At 44.7% G+C, this 18,224-nt stretch overlaps 1 protein-coding gene across 1 annotated transcript in view; it reads right to left on the bottom strand.

The window, feature by feature from the left end:
• The window catches only part of PSTK (phosphoseryl-tRNA kinase), a 93,520-nt gene that overhangs the window by 22,724 nt on the left and 52,572 nt on the right, over nt 1-18,224 (bottom strand). The window contains exons 3-5 of the mRNA XM_078643995.1: nt 12,586-12,781; nt 11,950-12,031; nt 10,340-10,433 (exon numbers count right to left, since the gene is read on the bottom strand). Coding sequence (XP_078500121.1) covers nt 10,340-10,433; nt 11,950-12,031; nt 12,586-12,781 — 372 coding nt within the window. The remainder of the gene's footprint in view (nt 1-10,339; nt 10,434-11,949; nt 12,032-12,585; nt 12,782-18,224) is intronic.

The raw sequence follows: 18,224 nt of genomic DNA, 5'->3' as shown, positions 1-18,224 counted from the left end.
GAATGGTGATGGATTAAACCCAGATCAGTTGACTGGGGGTGAGTGTTTGATTTGTTCAAACGCTCCGTCCATCATTCTCTTTTGTATCGCTTTGTTCGCCCTAAGTGTGGCAGGGTATGCTCAGACGTGAGTCCCTTGTTCACTTGGCCACTGGATTCAAGATAGCCTGGCTGATGAGGATTATGAATCCGAAACCGGTCCCAGGATGCTTGTTTCCGGTCCAGGGAAGACATGGCTTGGCAGTTCGGGCTGGACTGTTCCCACAAGGCACAGGGTCAGACTTATTTGCATATAGCCATGTCTGAACTGGGGTGGCTGAGTGAACTAAAGAATGGTGATGGATTAAACCCAGATCAGTTGACTGGGGGTGAGTGTTTGATTTGTTCAAACGCTCCGTCCATCATTCTCTTTTGTATCGCTTTGTTCGCCCTAAGTGTGGCAGGGTATGCTCAGACGTGAGTCCCTTGTTCACTTGGCCACTGGATTCAAGATAGCCTGGCTGATGAGGATTATGAATCCGAAACCGGTCCCAGGATGCTTGTTTCCGGTCCAGGGAAGACATGGCTTGGCAGTTCGGGCTGGACTGTTCCCATAAGGCACAGGGTCAGACTTATTTGCATATAGCCATGTCTGAACTGGGGTGGCTGAGTGAACTAAAGAATGGTGATGGATTAAACCCAGATCAGTTGACTGGGGGTGAGTGTTTGATTTGTTCAAACGCTCCGTCCATCATTCTCTTTTGTATCGCTAGGTCTCTTCAGCAAGAGGCAGCAAAAGAGCGTGAAAAAGACCCATTAATGTCACATTTACTAAATTCGCCACCCCCCTATGCACAAAATGCCACGGCACCCCCGCAACCTTTAGTTGCGCAACCTGTTCCTCCACAGCACCCACCAGCTGTTCTTCAGCTGGCTCCTACTCCTTCGGTGCAGCCTCCTCCAGGCTCACCGACCACCTCTGCTTCACCTGTGCTTTCTACGATTTTTCCTACCATACTTTCTACTTCTTCTAATGCTCCCTGTACGATTTTGCCTAGTGCTCCTTCTATTTCCCCTGATGCCTCCTCTGCTATTATCTCTGCCCCTGCATTATCTCACCCCGTTTTTCCACCCGTTCTTCCTTCAGTTTCACCTTCCATTCGGCAGAAAATGGCCAGCACTGTTACTAACCTTCTTTTACCTCTTTTCGGGTCGCCTACTACGACCCCTAACATGGGACAAAGACAGTTGCGAAGTCGACTGCCTGACTATCAAGAGAGAGACTCACTGAATAGTTTAGCACGGAAATGGGTCATGGACACTGTAAAATATGATGTAGAGTCTGTCATGGAAGTCTTCCATCAATGGGAAGCACCGACACAGAGATATGTTTTCGAATAGATGTGTGTTTTTCTTTGTGAGGATTTGGAAGACAATGATCTGGAAAGCAACCCGCAAGAGTTGTGTCGTGTACGGTTTAAATTTGGAGAAGGCATGATTGTAGGTCCTGATGTAGAGAAAGCGGTTGAAATATTGTTATCATATCGGAGTAAGGGGAGTAGTTCTGGGTCACAATCTGAGCCTGGTACATCTAGTAGGAAAAAGGCGCGACAATACCCTATGAGAGAAGTTCCCCCACAATGGAGAGAGGGTGACACAACTGCTGTCCCACCTATTCTGCCACATTTTCAGCGTGTATGGGTACATGTCCCATGGAAGCGAGCTGAAGTTTTAGCACTCAAACAAACATTACCTGATCCGCGTAAAAATCCTGCAGGGTATTACAAAGAGTTGTCCCAAACTGCTGGGTCATGTATAATGAATTTAGCCGATATTGATATGCTATTTGGGAATGTTGTTCCACAGCCTTTATGGGGTAAAATTTGTCACATAGATCATGATCAGGAATTAGGTGACTCGTGGGCTAATATTGCCGCTGCAGACGCCCGACAAGTTGGTGGTGCTAAGCCTGAGCCTTTGATAGCAGAACTCCCTGGTAAAATAGTAGATTACATGAAAACGATAATGCCTGCAATACGTGTAAATTAGGATAAGTTGTCCGCATGCAAGCAGAAGAAAGAAGAAACTGTTTCAGATTTCTTCACCAGGTTCGAAGAAACATTTGTCGACCACAGCGGTCAAGATATGACCACAGAAGGTGGTCAGAGATTGTTTGTTGACAAATTCGTGCACAATCTGCTTCCAGAATTGTGTAAAAAGTTAAAGGATTCAGAAAGTTCTTGGGCAGTCTCATCTTCAGCCCAGATATTGGCTACTGCACAATATTACGAAAATAGAGACAAGGACGAGAAAGATAGAGTAGAAAAGAAAACTAAAGAACTGAAAACGAAGGTTTTGCTACAGCAAGCCTATCCGTCACGTAGTGGTGGTAATCAGAATAGAGGTAGCCAGAATCACTACCAGAATAATTTCCAGCAGCCTCAACAATATCAGAGGAACTCGCAAAGAGTCGAGTACACTCAGCCACGTGTCTCTGTAGGCCCCAACCAGTGTTCATATTGCAAAGAAGAGGGTAATTTCAAGTATAGTTGTCCTATTTTATTACAGCGTGCAAATGGTGCTTCTGGTGTAAGAGGTCGTGGTGTTCAGCAAGCGCCTAGAGGTAGAGGACGTGGAAGCGTCCCCCAGAACGCACGCCCCCTTCCACCACAAAATTCTATGAATAGGTTCGATCAACAGAACAACGCATCTGATAGGACAGCTCAATACTATGTTGATGATTACTATACAGAGGATGAGTATTTGGAGGGTAATCATTGCTAGGACAGCCATAGACAAAGAGAGGGAGTTGTTTCAGTTCCAGTAGATCGGAGTGGACCATACGTTGAGGTGATTACATCAGGTGTGTCAGAACCTTTTCTGTTGGATACTGGTGCTACAAAGAGTTCTATTATGCACTCCAAACTCCCTGGCGCACCTTTGTCTGGCGAAATGAACGTTTCTGTAGGTTTTTCTGGCGCCCCAGTTAGGAATCCGATTTCTGACCCTTTGTCCCTTTCTGTTGGTCCTTGTGAATTAGAAGCACCCCTTATTCTGACAACAGGTTGTGGCGAAAACTTGCTAGGATTGGATTTGTTAAAAAGATTGTATGCGACTTTGTACTGTTCTCCTTCAGGAGTACAACTTACTTTAGGTAGGAAAGTGGTCTCTCCCATGTATTTGTCGAGGGATAAACTTCCAGCAGAATTGTCGCTTCTTCCAGATATTCTTTGGGCTACTGGTCCTAATGATGTGGGCCTTTTAGAAATACCACCATATGTTGTAACATTGAAAGCCAATGTTCAAATGCCACGAATTCCACAATATAAGATATCTAGTGAGGGTGAAAAAGCTTTGCTAGCGATCGTTTACGAATTGATTAAAAAGGATGTCATTGAAGAAACACGAGGCAATGTTTGCAATAGTCCTGTTCTGCCTGTTTTAAAACGAACTGACCCTTCTCAGCCACCTGTGTACAGATTCGTTATTGACCTTAGAGAGGTGAATAAAATAGTTGTGCCACAATTCCCAGTTGTCCCCGACATTACCACATTATTGACTATGATTCCAGCCTCTGCCTCCTGGTTTTCGGTGATTGACCTGAAGAATGCTTTCTTCAGTATCTCAATTGCTGAGGAAAGCAGGGATATTTTTTCCTTCAGTTTAGGAGGTCGCAGCTTCCGCTTTAAACGCGCTCCTCAGGGCTACTGTGAAAGTCCATCAATATACAGTCAAGCTCTAAAAACACAGCTTGATACGATTGTTTTACCTAAGGGTGCTACTCTTGTACAGTATGTGGATGATTTGCTCATTGCTGCAGATACTGAGGAAATTTGTAAAAAGGCCACGTTGTCATTATTGAGTCATCTGTGTGAGTTACATCACAAGGTGTCACTTTCCAAACTACAATATTGCCGACAAGAAGTGACCTACCTAGGTCACCTCTTATCGAAGGAGGGAAGGAAACTGACCCCAGAAAGAATTCAGGCAATAGCGAAATTGAGTGTTCCAAGAACTCAGAGAGAAGTACGTGCTTTCCTGGGCATTACATCGTACTGTAGACAGTGGATTCCAAATTTTTCGTTATTGGCCAAACCCTTGGTGGCATTAACGTGTAAAAATACACCCAATCCCATTCCTTGGTCTGAAGAGTGTCAGAAAAGTTTTCTCGAATTGCGCACAGCATTATGTTCGGCTCCTGTGTTAGGTACCCCCAACTACAGTAAGCCTTTCACATTGTATGTCCACGAGAAGGAGGGCTGTGCATTGTCTGTGTTGACTCAGTTATTTGGAGATAGACAGCGCCCATGCGCCTACTTTTCCTCGACTTTGGATCTGGTAGCTAAAGCATTGCCAAGTTGTTTAAGAGCCACAGCAGCAGCAGCTGTTTCTATTCGACAGTCTGCTGGACTAGTAATGAATAATACACTGGTCGTGATGGTCCCACATGCAGTAGACACGTTGTTAAATAGAACTAAGACACAGCACTTAACTAGTGCTCGGTTGTCAAGCTACGAATTAACGCTGTTAGCAAGTCATGTGCACATAAAAAGGTGCAGTACCTTAAATCTAGCTACATTGTTGCCGATTGCAGAGGAATCAGATGCTTCAGAACAACACGATTGTTTTCTCAGAACAGAGGAAGAGACAAAAGGGAGAATAGATCTATCTGACACTCCTCTTGCTGAATGTGATGGTACATTATGGGTGGATGGTTCATGCTTCAAGCTCCCAAATGGTAACGTGACTGCAGCATATGCTGTCACGACTTTGCACACAGTTGTTGAAACCGCACGAGTGCCACATGGTTCAGCCCAAGCAGCAGAATTAATTGCACTCACTAGAAGCATGTGTGTTGTCTAAAGGAATGAGAGTGACTATCTACACTGATAGTCAGTATGCGTTCGGAGTGGCTCACAGTTTGACGATTGTGGAGAGAACGTGCGTTCCTGACTTCGCATGCAGCTAAGATTCAGCATGGTCAGTTGGTGAATGAGCTTCTTGAATCACTGACCTTGCCTCTGCAAATGGCGATTGTGAAATGCAGTGCTCACAAGAAGGTGACTGACGATATTGGTCGTGGAAATGCATTTGCTGATGAGATCGCGAAAGAAACGGCGAAGAATGTAATGAGCCGAATGTATGTTGCAGGCCCTGAAAGATGGACTGGTGATGTTGGAATATGTGAGGACACGATAGAGAGTGTGAAGTCCATCCAAGCTGAGGCCACAGAGAAAGAGTTGAGCACGTGGAGAGAGAGTACAGGTAGAATGGATGCAAATGGCTGTTGGATTGAATTAACAGAGCATCAGAGATGGTTGTTACCCGATGCATATGTGCTTGCAGTGGTTACAATGGCTCATGGAATGGCTCATATCAGCGTGAAAGGGATTTGCGAGTTGTTGGCCCCAGTGTGGAAGAATTCAGGGATTCCCAAGTGTGCAGAGAATGTTGTCAAGAATTGCATGGTATGTCTGAAGCACAATCCTGGTAGGGGAACCCCAACTCCAGCTGGTCATTTTGCGCCTCCTACGTATCCGTTCGAGGTTTTGCAGCTAGATTTCATCCACATAGAGAGGTGCAAGAACTTAAAATACGTACTCGTTGTGGTTTGTGCTTTCTCAAGATGGGTAGAAGCCTATCCCCTAAAAGACAATACTGCCTTGTCCACAGCAAAAGCCCTTGTGAAAGAGTACTTCCCCAGGTTTGGAATGCCTAGAATGGTCTGGTCTGATAACGGAAGTGAATTTGTGGGTCGTGTGATGAAGAGAGTGTGTGAAGGGCTAGGTATACGGCAGAAGTTTCACGCTGCAAATCACCCCCAATCAACTGGATTAGTAGAATGCTACAACGGCACTTTAAAACTTAAACTGGCAAAAATCCAAGCGAGCACAGGTCTTAAATGGCCTGACGCTCTACCCTTAGCACTCCTGTCCACCAGAATGACTGTGCATTCACGAGGGAAACTGAGTCCATACGAGATAGTTTTTGGCCGGCCAGCCAACATATGGGGCTTGAACACCCTATTTTGCTTAATTATCTGTATGAATTGACGGCTAAATTGCGTGTTTTGCATCAACAGGTCCACAACACCCTGCCTCCGGTCTCTGAGACTCCGGGTCACGCCATTGACCCTGGTTCCTGGATTCTCATCAGGAATTTCCAAAGGACGAAAAACGACCAGCCCAGGTGGACCGGGCCTCACCTCGTCCTTCTTTCTACAAGATCCGCTGTTCGGGTGGAGGGGAAGGTCAACTGGGTCCACGGGACCCATTGTAAAAGGATCCCTTTTCCTCTGCCTTATGACCAGTGGGTCCAGAAGGGTGTCGCTGACCCAGAACTTGATGCCGTGCCAAATACCGTCCCTTTTAATGATTTGCATGTAAAAGGAACTGACTCTGAACAAGAAAACGAAAACATTTTGCACAAAGCTGTGCCACCATCCAAGCGAGTGAACACTACAGAGCCTGACCTCTTGTTCCAGGATCAGACAATACCAGGAAAACAACGGTATAATTTGAGACCGAGAAAAACGAACTAATAAATAATTTCTTTTGCAATTTGAGACTAAGATCCATGGACACATAAAAAGATATTTCTTTTTTCCCCCAAGTACTATTTTTGAAAGTGCAGCTCTCCCATCTAAGAAACTTGCTCATTTTTGTTTTTCGAACCGCCATCCGGGTTCCGCTGCTAGGGCCGCGGTTGATTAAAGTCTTTGGGGTGCAGCTAACAACGTTAGGTCGGTAGTTCTGGTTGGTCCAAGGGAGCTGCCCTAGACTGACAGAAGCATCCTTTAGCAGAGGCAACCTACCACCGCGGGCAGCACTTTAGAGAGGATGGAGTTTCCCGATGTGGAGAGACCTGCCAAACAAACGAACTTAAAGCATAGACTGAGTAACACGATGACAAAGAAAAGTTTTATAATATTGTGTATTTTTATGCTTTTCAGCGTAATGATATTTTTGATAAGTTATGTTTTATTCTCTTTCCGTGTAACATTTGCACCCACTGCATCACCCATACCTCCTCCTACTGTTTCCTCTCATTCTTTCCACCCTCTGCCTGACCACAAATCAAATAGGAGATTGGAATTCGTCAATAACTCTTTTGTTCAGTTATTACACCAACACCAACTTGTAATGAACACGACTAACTGTTGGGTGTGTGGTCTTATGCCTCACACAACGGATAAAGGTATCCCTTATCTGGTCTTGCCATTCAGTCACAATGGTTCTGTATGGGCATATAGGACCATGTTCATATATGCACACGAAATCTACCCCCTACGTTCTGTAACAGATAATCCTAGGAAAAGTGCTCTAGTCAAGGGAATAGTCGATATGATTAAGGAAGGTATTTCTTATGAGACTATCCCTAGAGATGAGACACTAGTCTACATGGGATGGAACATGACTGGATATGGAGCTACTCTGAGTGAGAAACAGCAAGCTAAAAGATCGTCCCCGATTTGGATTGTACCCCATCAGGGTCATCTGTGTCTGCAAGGTAATGGCACGAATCCCAGGGCTCAGTTAGGGAAGAGTGTCTGTACTGAAACGTATGTGTTTGGATCTCAGACTTCCCCTGCGTTTTTAGCAGCTAAGGGTACCTATTTCATCTGCCATGATAGAGCCTATACATGGTTGCCCCCTGACTTTTCGGGCTCCTGTTTTGTTTCCTTCCTGTTGCCTCGCACCTACACAGCAGCGGCAGACTACCACAGGACAAGGATAGTTAGAGGTGTCTTGAGTGAAGAGGACACTGCAGGTCAAGAATTTGGGGACTTTGCAAAGGGTTTTCTGCCGTTCTGGGGATCCATGGCTAACAGCAGGAATATAAGGCAATTGACAAGGGTAGTTGAGTCCACCGTGATTGAAACTGCTGGTGCCCTTAGTAACTTGACTGCTGAGCTCCAGTCGGATCGACTTATGACCCTTGAAAACAGGGCCGCCTTAGATGTCATACTTGCAGACCGAGGTGGGGTATGCAGATTGATCCAATCTAGTTGCTGTATCTTCATCCCTGATAACGCTCCAACAGTGTACCAGGCCATCTCCAAACTACATAAGATTTCCGAATCTATTCATGTGGATAAAGGAGATTGGTCCCTAATGGGATGGTTCTGGGAACTGATATCCGCCTGGGGATGGAAAATTCTAATGGTCATTGGGATGGCCATTCTTTTCCTGTTCTGTCTATGCATACAGTGTGCTCCTGCAATATGTGGCCTCTGTGTTACATCATGTGTAAGGAAGCCTGTGTCAAGAGATGAACTGAGTACTAGAATGATGTTACAGCAACATCTCAATGACTTTAGGAAAGTAGATCTGGACTCAGATTAACATAAGGATAGATTAATTGCCTATGTAAGGGCAAAAGGAGGGTTTGTGGTTCTGAAAATTCTGGATTCGTGTAATCGTTCTGGACTCGAGAATAAAAACTTCGTCGAAACATGACGAATTTGGTATCAAAAGACCGAGAATGACGAGCACATCATGTACATATATTTTCAGCATATTTGAGTGACGATTTCACCTCAAAATCGTCATTTTCGTTCTGAACCCTTGGCTCCCATTTATGTGTTGCCCTTTACATAGGCCTTAATCCAGCTGAATTCAATTCCACAAGGACACATACTCCTTAATCGACTTTTCCATGACCTGTGCAAGTTGGAACCATTGCCCCAGGCCGAACTCGTTAGGTCAGTTCCCCCTCCCAGTGGCCGAGCAAGATAGCATCAAGGCTCAACAAACCATAAAACCATTTCAGCGCGCACACCTGCCGTATCTTGCTCACATCTGTCTCTACTCTTTTGCTTCACTTACTTTATGATGGGGAGGTGCCTGTTTTATTGGGGGTCCACCGATATCTGATGAAATGTTGGGCCTTGCCGGGTGATTTGTTATGGGCAGCACGACGTGAAATATGTACATGTCATCATGACTCCGCTTTTTCTTTGTAACCAGTAACTGTAAATGACATACTACAAATTCGAAGAATGTTTGCCTGAAGCTGAATATTCTGTATAAAGAGAGAAGCCTGACTTTGTAAATTCGAGCAGTCTCCTGAGAATATACTTCCCCGTGTGTTGTATTCTAGGACACTTGTTACCTTGGTTGCAGCCAATAAAATCGATCCTTGACTTCACCTAGAAGACTCTGAGTTTCTGTGGTCTAAATCAGGAAGAACTCTAGGTCTCTGGGTGTACCCTGACACCGCTGGGTTACCGGTTCTGTGCCGGTTCTTAAAAACCCAGTACCTCACGGTGAGCTATGGTGTTTAATCTAAACCTAGCTGGTAACTGTTCTGCTGGACATGCCAGCTTCCCTGCGTCCCTTCCTAGTTCTTGAAGCAGCTTGGTAGGTTAGAGAAGGAACAAGCACTTATCACTGTTAAAATCAGGCATACCTTCTGTTGTTTGATGGTCATGGCTCTTGGCCTGGAGTTAATTAACATACCTTCCTGCTGATAGCATAAACAGGTACCAGGAAACAGAGCAGGAGGAAAGCAAGCTTCCCCCATTTAGTGATCACGCAGTAAACATGCAGTCAATATGCCCCCAGGATAGAAAATGCAATCAGGATTCAAAAGAAGCCCATCTCCTGATAGGATCAGTTTGTTCCCCAGGGAATGTTAAAAAATGGACTCAGTGGTTGGTTCAATGCTTTACTTGTTTCCTGATAAGCCACACACCGGTGTGGTGGAGTAAGCAGAGATCGAGGAGTGGAATCCCCGTGGGATTGAGACAGTCTTTTTATGATAGATTGTGTGCGTAAGGAATTTGTCAGTCTGACGAAAGTAGCTGGGTTTCAGCTCGGCAGGCAAATTACTTTACAGAGTACCCGCTATCTTCGAGAACTGTGGGAGGCGGCTGGGGAAGGGCAGCTGCTTTAAAGCCCAAGGAGACTCTAGGCAGCTGCTCCATATAAATAAACATGCTGCTTTATTGTCATTTAATGTGAGGTTGCTTCATCCCTGGCCCTACTTTTGTGCTGTGGGAGTCTAGGGGTGCTTCAATTTAACAACTGTAGCGGGAGAAGTTGCGCTGTGGAAGATTTTACTATTTGAACCCTTGGTCCCCACCCCAGGACTTGCATGATCTGCAGCATTGCTTTGCTTGTCCTACACCAGTAGCAAGCAGCATCATCTCCGTGGATGCACTGCTATTATTGACTCTAGATCAAGGGCACTCAAAAGTATGGCCAATAGCCACTTGTGGCCCTCCTGACCTTGGTCTTAGGAAATAGCATAACTGCGCTGCTGTTTACTTGACTGAGCACTAACATTAAGAAACCTGTTGAACAGGCAAGTGTTTGTTTAGGAAAAGCGGCAAAGAAGCACCAGGGTTATCTCCTTACCTTGTGCCTTTTCCATGGTTTGAGATACAATGCGCCTGAATGCCTGATCCGCCTGGTGAAGCAAGCTTGATGCAGCTATAGCACGGTCTACATCCTGCATCATAAGAGGAAAGGGTCTGGTTAAGGAGGAGAAAATACTCAACCTACCTAAAAATTCAGGCACTTCTACAGCTATTAAAAACAACACCAGGGTTCAAACATATAACCAGCTTCCGATATCAACATTAAGGTTCCATAGGATTTACAGCTCTTTACAGCAACACTGAGGTTTAGACTTTTCTTCGCCTCTTTACATTAACAACTAGAGCCAGCCACTTCAAATGCTTTCCAAAATGCAGATGCTGAACAACTGCAGTTCTTTACATCACCCCTTAGGTTCAACCACTTCTACAACTCCCTAAATCAACACTCAACAATCAAGAGATGTTTAAAACGTCTTCGATCTACACAGCAGTTGGAACTGTGAGCAGTCACATCTGCTCACATAAATATTAACATCACCCGCTATCTTCACAGTAACACCACTCTTAGGAAACACCTGTTTATATGAGGACACCACCAGCCATCACTTTTTTCCAGATTGGATTAAAACCACTCCCTAGCTGTCTGATTTGGAGGAACTCAACCATTGCCTATTCAGCTAAGAGCAACACTTCCCGCCTACCACCTAGGAGTAAAAACACCCTCAACCCAGTCACAAAAAAGAAACACCACCCTCTACCTTTTCACCACACAGTAACATCACCATCCTGAATAACAGGAACTCCTCCCCACTAACGCCTGTTCAGCTTAGAGTAATGGCATCCTGAATCTGATCATATAAAAGGTGCACCACCTGATTAAATGAGTCACTAACCCACTCAACCGTTTCACATATGAGTAATACAAAAGCTCCAAAGTGCCCTTGTATAAGTTTCTATTAGTCCCGGCTTTTTGGCAATGGGCCACTTGGCAGCCATGTAGCACTACCCTATGCCTGTTCACATTGGAGGAACACCTCATTCTTATAGGTTATCCAAAGGGAACCAATGGCCTTCAAACCTACGTGTTACATTGTTCAAGTGGCATTAGCCTGCACCTGTTTACAGAATATTACCTCCACCCTCGTCCTGTTCATATAAGATTAACTTCAGCCCCAATTGGTTTACCTATATGTAAAAAGACACTCCACATACTTTTAAACCACTCTCTGCCTGTTCACGAGTAATACGGCCTGAACCCGTTTACAAACGTACAACTATACCCTTTCATTGGTTTGAGAGTAACCCCATTCTTCAACTGTTCAAATAAAACACCACTCTCCAGTTATTTATATAGGCCGATTCCATCAAACACCCTTGTATAGGACATTTCATTTGTTCATGTAAGAGGAACTCCACCCAACTACTCCTCGCCTACTCCTCATCGAATAGTAGCACGACAAAAAGCCTGTTCACATGTGTGGCTAAACCTGAAACACACTATACCTACCCCTTCACTTCTCATTTCACCTTTTGATAAAGTAAAAGCTGGCTGTGCAATTATTCCTTCTTCACTGTAAACTCCGAAAACAAACAGAAGGCTGTCATACAACTGCTGGTGTCCCAGGTTGCTCTGTATCATTCTCTCACCTTTTGTTCTGTGTCTTCGGGGAGATATTTCACTGGACTCTCCAAAGCAATCTGCATTAGGTCCATCACTCTCGGTCTGCAACTTAGAGGAAAGTTTATGCAATTATTTTACACAGTCACAAAAACATGTTCTGATTTCAGCTCATTTCTTCCCAGTCAGCACAAACATGACGATTCAAACTCTGTTTCTCAGACACACCAAGTGCCACCTGAGTCATGCTGCCTCTGCCCCTTCTCCTTCAGTCTAACTTGACTGAAGTTAAAACCTGCACAACTGACACATGCACCGGGCTGTGCTCTTCTCCATAAGTCCAAGCACCATATCTTCCCCAGCTCTTTCAAACCCTACACATTTGCAATCTGGCCGATTGTTTATGCCGCCAAGATTAAGGTTGAAATTAGTAACCTCCAATCCAGGACAACAGACTGTGACATGCCTAGGCAACAGAGAGAGGGGGTTGGGGGCTACACACCCTTGTTGCACAAGATATTGAACAGGTAAGTCTGATAGCAGTAAAGCTCAAACAACCTCAATTCCAGACACACACATACATGAAAAAATAGGTAATTGTCCTGAGATACCAAATGTTATCTCTGACCCAAGTGCGACACTGAAGCACACAAAAATGTCCATACCTATCCCAAGTGCACTCAGACATGTCCAGAATCAGGCTCTTCTGCTCCCATGGGTTTTTTTCTGGGTTAGGTCTCTCCAGTTTCCTACTCATAACATGTATGATTTCATCAGGTAGGGATATATTTCTTTGGTGATTCCGCTGCAGGCAGAGCTCCACTGTACAGTCCAAAAACAACTGGCAAAAACCTGCAGAGTCTAGAAGAATTAAAGAAAACCTAAGATAAATAGAGCAGCTCTGAGTTAAAAAACACAGCACTCAGTCAGTAAAATGAACTGAGCGCACATTTCTAGGCGAGGCATCGCTTTCCCAGGGTGTCCATGCACAGGAAAGCCAGAGATTACTGCATTCCAACGCAGTAAGTGAAAAGGTCCTCCCCACTGCATACGAATGTAACAAAAGCACTCTGACAAACCCAGCCCGTAACACAAACACAAACTTTTAAAAATGTTTTTCTGTATCTTGTCACTATGATGATCGTATTTCTCCTGAAGAGGAGCAGCTATTCTGAGTGAATGGGTACGTTTATACAGCCCCTTTGTGAATCGACTTAACTCTTGGTGTCTTTTTTAAGGGTATTGGTAAAAGCAATCTATAAAGCTCATTATAGCAACAAACTCATAATGCAACCATCTCACTTTCAAATGTAGCTCATATTTTGCTTTTGTACGGTGTTGATATATGGTATACGATCACTTTTCTTCTAAATTAAATACAGATGATGTGGTATCCAGGACACTGGACAGGTGCGAGTGCCAGTGAATGTCTACGTATTTGGGGTAGAAAGAAAACCGAACCTTTCAAAAATGTTTTCTAACCCTGGAAGGTCTGTTAGTGGTAGGGCCCACCTGGAAAAATTTGCTTCAAGGAGGCTTCACAGCTGGGTTGTGTGTACCGTGTCCAATTCCATTGGCCCCTCTTATTCAGTGTGTATGTGTCCCAATGGGAACTAACCATTCTCTACAACCTGTTCTGAATACTACTTGATCCTAAGGGGCAGTGTGATCATTCCTTAACTTTCTGTAAAAAATGTTACTTGATCATCAATGAATCAGACATGTAGCATGAAAAACATGTGAAAATGAGATGAGGAAAAATATATATTATATTTAAAAGTTATTGTAAACATGAGAGGGAAACAAACAATGGCACTCGTTCAATCCAGTCTCTATTAAGTCCCAGAAAGGCTTGTTCTTTCAATCGCCTGAAACAGTCAACATATAATACATTTCTTAAAGCTTCTGCATATGGAAATAAATGTGCCATTCTTTTATCATTTGCACTCAAAAAATAGTACATGAGCCACCTATGTCCACATAATAAAACGTTATTGACTTGCATTAACAATCTTTCTGGCTGATACTCCATCTACCTGCTTATTCCTCTCCTGTAGAAGTATCCCAGGCATCAGACTGGATTAGGACACTTCAAAGCTCCTAAGTCGTGGGCAGTAGGCTCTGGCTTTGTTGGACACTGGAGTTGGCGTCAGAGGACATCGTCAAAGCCATATAGTGCCTACCCCTACGCAACGTCAGTTTCCATCGAGTCTTCCAAGCATTTGAGGCAAGCGGATGGACTGGCATCACCATTAAGTAGTACAGTACCAAACTTGAATTGGGACCTTATTGTCTCTATAACACATCCATCAAATGGGGAGGCGGGCGGGAATACGGAGGAATTCCCAAGTAAAAAGAGTATTCACCAGAAAGACTGTTCCCTCAAGTAAGTAACTTTTTCTTCTGATGGATACTTCTACATGGGAATTCCTAAGCTATAGAATAGATACCAAAGCAGTAGCCTTTCCAGGAGTAGGGTTGATTGATGGTTAAATGCAAAAGATTTGCTGCATCGATCTGTCGAAATGGCTATCCTTACACACTTCAGAATCCAGGTAGTAATGCTTAGTGAAACTGTGTGGGGATGCCCCTTGCAGATCTCACCATCCACACCAAGAACCTCAGGATGGTCATTCACTGCAAGCTTAACATGGACATTCAAATCAACGCTTTCAATGCCTCAAGCTTCCATACCCTGAAAATTCTGATACAGGTTACCAATCAACACTCGGAAAGCTGTCACCCAATTCCTCAGCCACAAGCAAGATGTACTATGGGAACACTGTTGTCCACAACTCAACAGAAGGCGACAGACCATCCAGAACTCGGTGGACAATATCACTTTCAACCTCCCACGCTGCAAACACATCTCACTTCACCTCAAAGAGCTACACTGGTTACCCATACACAAACAAGCACAACTCAAACTCCTCACCCACACTTTCAAGGCACTACGTAACTCCAGCCCAACACCTGCTTTCACAAACCTGCCAGACTCCTACTCACACATATATCACGCATACAGAGAACCAGATCCGACGGTCGAACCTTCTCCTACATCACTTCTAAAGCATGGGATGACCTGTCACTACACATCTGAGCCTTTTCCTCACTTCTTGAATTATGCAAGAAGCTGAAGGCAAGTCTTTTTTAGTATTCCCACTTGGCCCTGCTCACTGCCAGGATACCGAGTGATAGTGCACTTTACAATTCACCATTACATAAGCTAACAGAGCAGGATTGTCTCGTTCCCCCACCAAACCAAATCTACAGCAAGGCTCTGGAAAATTATGATTGGGTCCGTTAGGTCTCCCCTGTGCTGGAACCAGTGCCTGCCAAGACGCTACAGCAGAACCCTTATGTGGCAACATGCATGACCAGGAGAATGCCAGAAGACGCAAGACCTTCAGGACAGGAACTTATGCGCCCTCTGGAAAAGATGGGACCATTTCCTAGATATCGATAATTCTCTGAGGAGGGGCAAGGCTTGTGGAAGGGTAGTTTCCAGAACGGACCCTAAGAAGTGGAGGCACTGGGAGGGCTCCAGGTGAGAACTGGGATTGTTCATGGAAAGGTTCAGGTCGACAGTAACAAGACTGTTGCCTGGATATGACATGCCATCATCCCTGGTGCACTGTCTTTGATCAGCTAGTCACATAGGTACGGGAAGTTTAGGTTGTCCTTTTGAAATGGAAAAAGTTCACTTCTCCCAAGCTTTTAGCTGTTTTGACTCCTTGTAGAAAGAGCAGAAGGAAAGATCCCTGCCAAATGCCCAGGAGAGCAGGATGCTTGTATGACTAGGCTTTCTGGTGACAGATGAGTAGATAAGAAGGGAGGATCTTCTGGTGCTGGGAGGCAGCGCCATCCCACCAGCCTGTTGAATGCCAGTGCGGAGGTGTGCATCCCCAAAGCTGGCATCACCAGATCTACAAAAGGCCTCTATGTAGGACAGAAGAGGTTCTAAAGCTGGTGTGGCTGGGAGGTGACCCTTGCTAAGGACATTCTTTTTAACGTCCACCTTTGGAAGCTGCAGCTCCAGTGCTTCTACAGCTTTTTTTAACCACTGAGTGGAAGGACATTACTTTGGGCTACAAGGTCCTGTTGGGAATTCCATCTTCGGGGAGGTGTCCAATCCACTGGTGGATGAAAGGCCTGCTAATTCCCCACCACCATCATCATCATATCCAAAAACGTCATGAATCTGCTATATTCTTTCTCCTTCAGAAGTCCAGCGCTGGAGGCGTCGGCGAAAAAGATGGCGGAACTGGCGCCGGTACGAAAGGAGCAGAGCCTAATGGCATCGGTGTTGCACCCAAAGACATGAACATAAGTAGACTTTAAGGTACCATGGTCCCAGACGGTGAACTGGATTTTACTGTAGCTCTCAAAATGATGCTATAGGTGGCACTAAGGAACACACTGAGGAACAAAGCCAGGTCCAAACCTGGTGTCAGAAACTCCAGGTAGGAAGACGTTGGCACAGGAAATTCTGGGAACACTGGAGCTGGAAAAAACAGAGAAGGTGCAGGCGAAGATTGAGGCATATCAGGGGCAGAGTCCTGTGGAGTCACTGGTGCGTGGCGACACCTTGGGATGATCTCCCTGCTCCACAACTACCAACTTCAGTTCTGAGGATGAAGATCCTGTGGGAGTTACATTTTTGTCATGTTTCTTGCGCTACATGAGCTTGCTTGAAAAATGCGAGGATGGTGACCTGGAGCGTGGAATTGACCAACGACTGCTGCGTCTGCCATTACACCCTGGGCCATGAGTAACTCGGCCTGCTGATCTTTGATAGACTTCGGTGCATGTTGAGGCAATATCCACTTGAAGGCAGTCATCGTCTACGCCTAGACACCAAAGGCAGATGCAATGGAAGTCAGTAGTTGACATCTACTCCTCACAGTCCCTAGAGTGCTTTAACAGTTTTGGAGGAGATGTTTGACCTGCACTCAATCGATTTTCTGTGATGAAAAATCACCACTTTCAGAAGAGAGAACAAACTTTGGATCTGTGTTGAAGATGTGGAAAAATGGGAATTCACATTGTTGTCCCAGGGTGGGCGACAAATGGCTTTGGTGATGTCATCTGATGTCATTTACAGCATTGATACAAAGCCTATGCTCCCTTCTGGCAGCTTGGGAGCTTTGAAGCTTCCAGATCCCATTCGGACACCTGGGATAGTTCTACACGTGCGAAATCTGCAGGTAGACGTATGCATCAGAAATATGAATTATCATCTCTGTCAGATGCAGTGTGATTCAGCTGGAAACGGAGAAGGTATACAGGCCATTTTTTAAAAAAAAATCATCACACAAAAGGGTAACCTACAACCTATATGTACCAATTTAGATTACCCCCTAGACACCTCTTCTAGATGTGTTGATAGACCCTCACCTACTCTATTAGTGGCATGCTTCATCATCGGGTCTCAACCTGATTCCGAAAGACCAAGATGGGCTCAAACACATTCCAGGACGCACGTGTGTTATGTTTTTTACTGAGGTCCTAATCTAAGTTAAAAGTACCTAGAGGCCACCCAGGTATCCCTTTAATAGCAGGTGCCCCGGTTTAGATAAAAGCAATGTGTTGGGTGTTTCAGCCTATATTTGTGCGGCCTCTTGGGTCCTAGGCTTTCATCAAGACAAAAGGGACGCCCCAGAACACGTGTCTATATGACCTGTACTTATAAGTTTGTCATCTATAGGCCCTTTCTCTATTCAGTTGGGACATATGACATAAAACACATAACACATATACGAACTACTCGCCCATCTCTTTTATATAGTTCCTGTAATGGGAGAAAACAACAGCATAGGGGGATATGTTGAATTTGTGGTATGACACAAAAGACACATCAAACCTATTTACAGCACACTGACTTGCAGAAATGCACTGTAAAGCCCACTTGTGACACACGTGCCTTCCTTATTCAGTCTAATACATGCACACAATTAACATAACAATTCGTGGGAATCTTCAGTGAATCACATATACACACACAAAGTATCTCACCCTATTGTAGGAATTATCCATCATGCGGTGCGACAACATATACAACCGCATAGATCCATTGAAAATTTGAAACGGAAAAATGCCTGTAATTGGCTCTCTGAGCCATTTATGATTTTGTGACGGAACAGCTTCTTTTATCAATGGATTCTCATTCCTCTGCATCAAAAGGGGCTTTCTACTCATCTTTTGTCAACCATACCATCTTATTATTGCATTTTTAGGTCTCGCTAGAGTCAGCGCATGTGCTGTCTCTTGCGAAACATTTAATAGCTGCTTCAAAAAGCGCTAC

Source organism: Lissotriton helveticus, chromosome 5_1, assembly GCF_964261635.1.
Source record: "Lissotriton helveticus chromosome 5_1, aLisHel1.1, whole genome shotgun sequence".
Taxonomy (NCBI): Eukaryota; Metazoa; Chordata; class Amphibia; order Caudata; family Salamandridae; genus Lissotriton; species Lissotriton helveticus.
The sequence above is the reverse complement of the archived record's forward strand: the minus strand, read 5'-3'. Positions and strand labels throughout refer to the sequence as shown.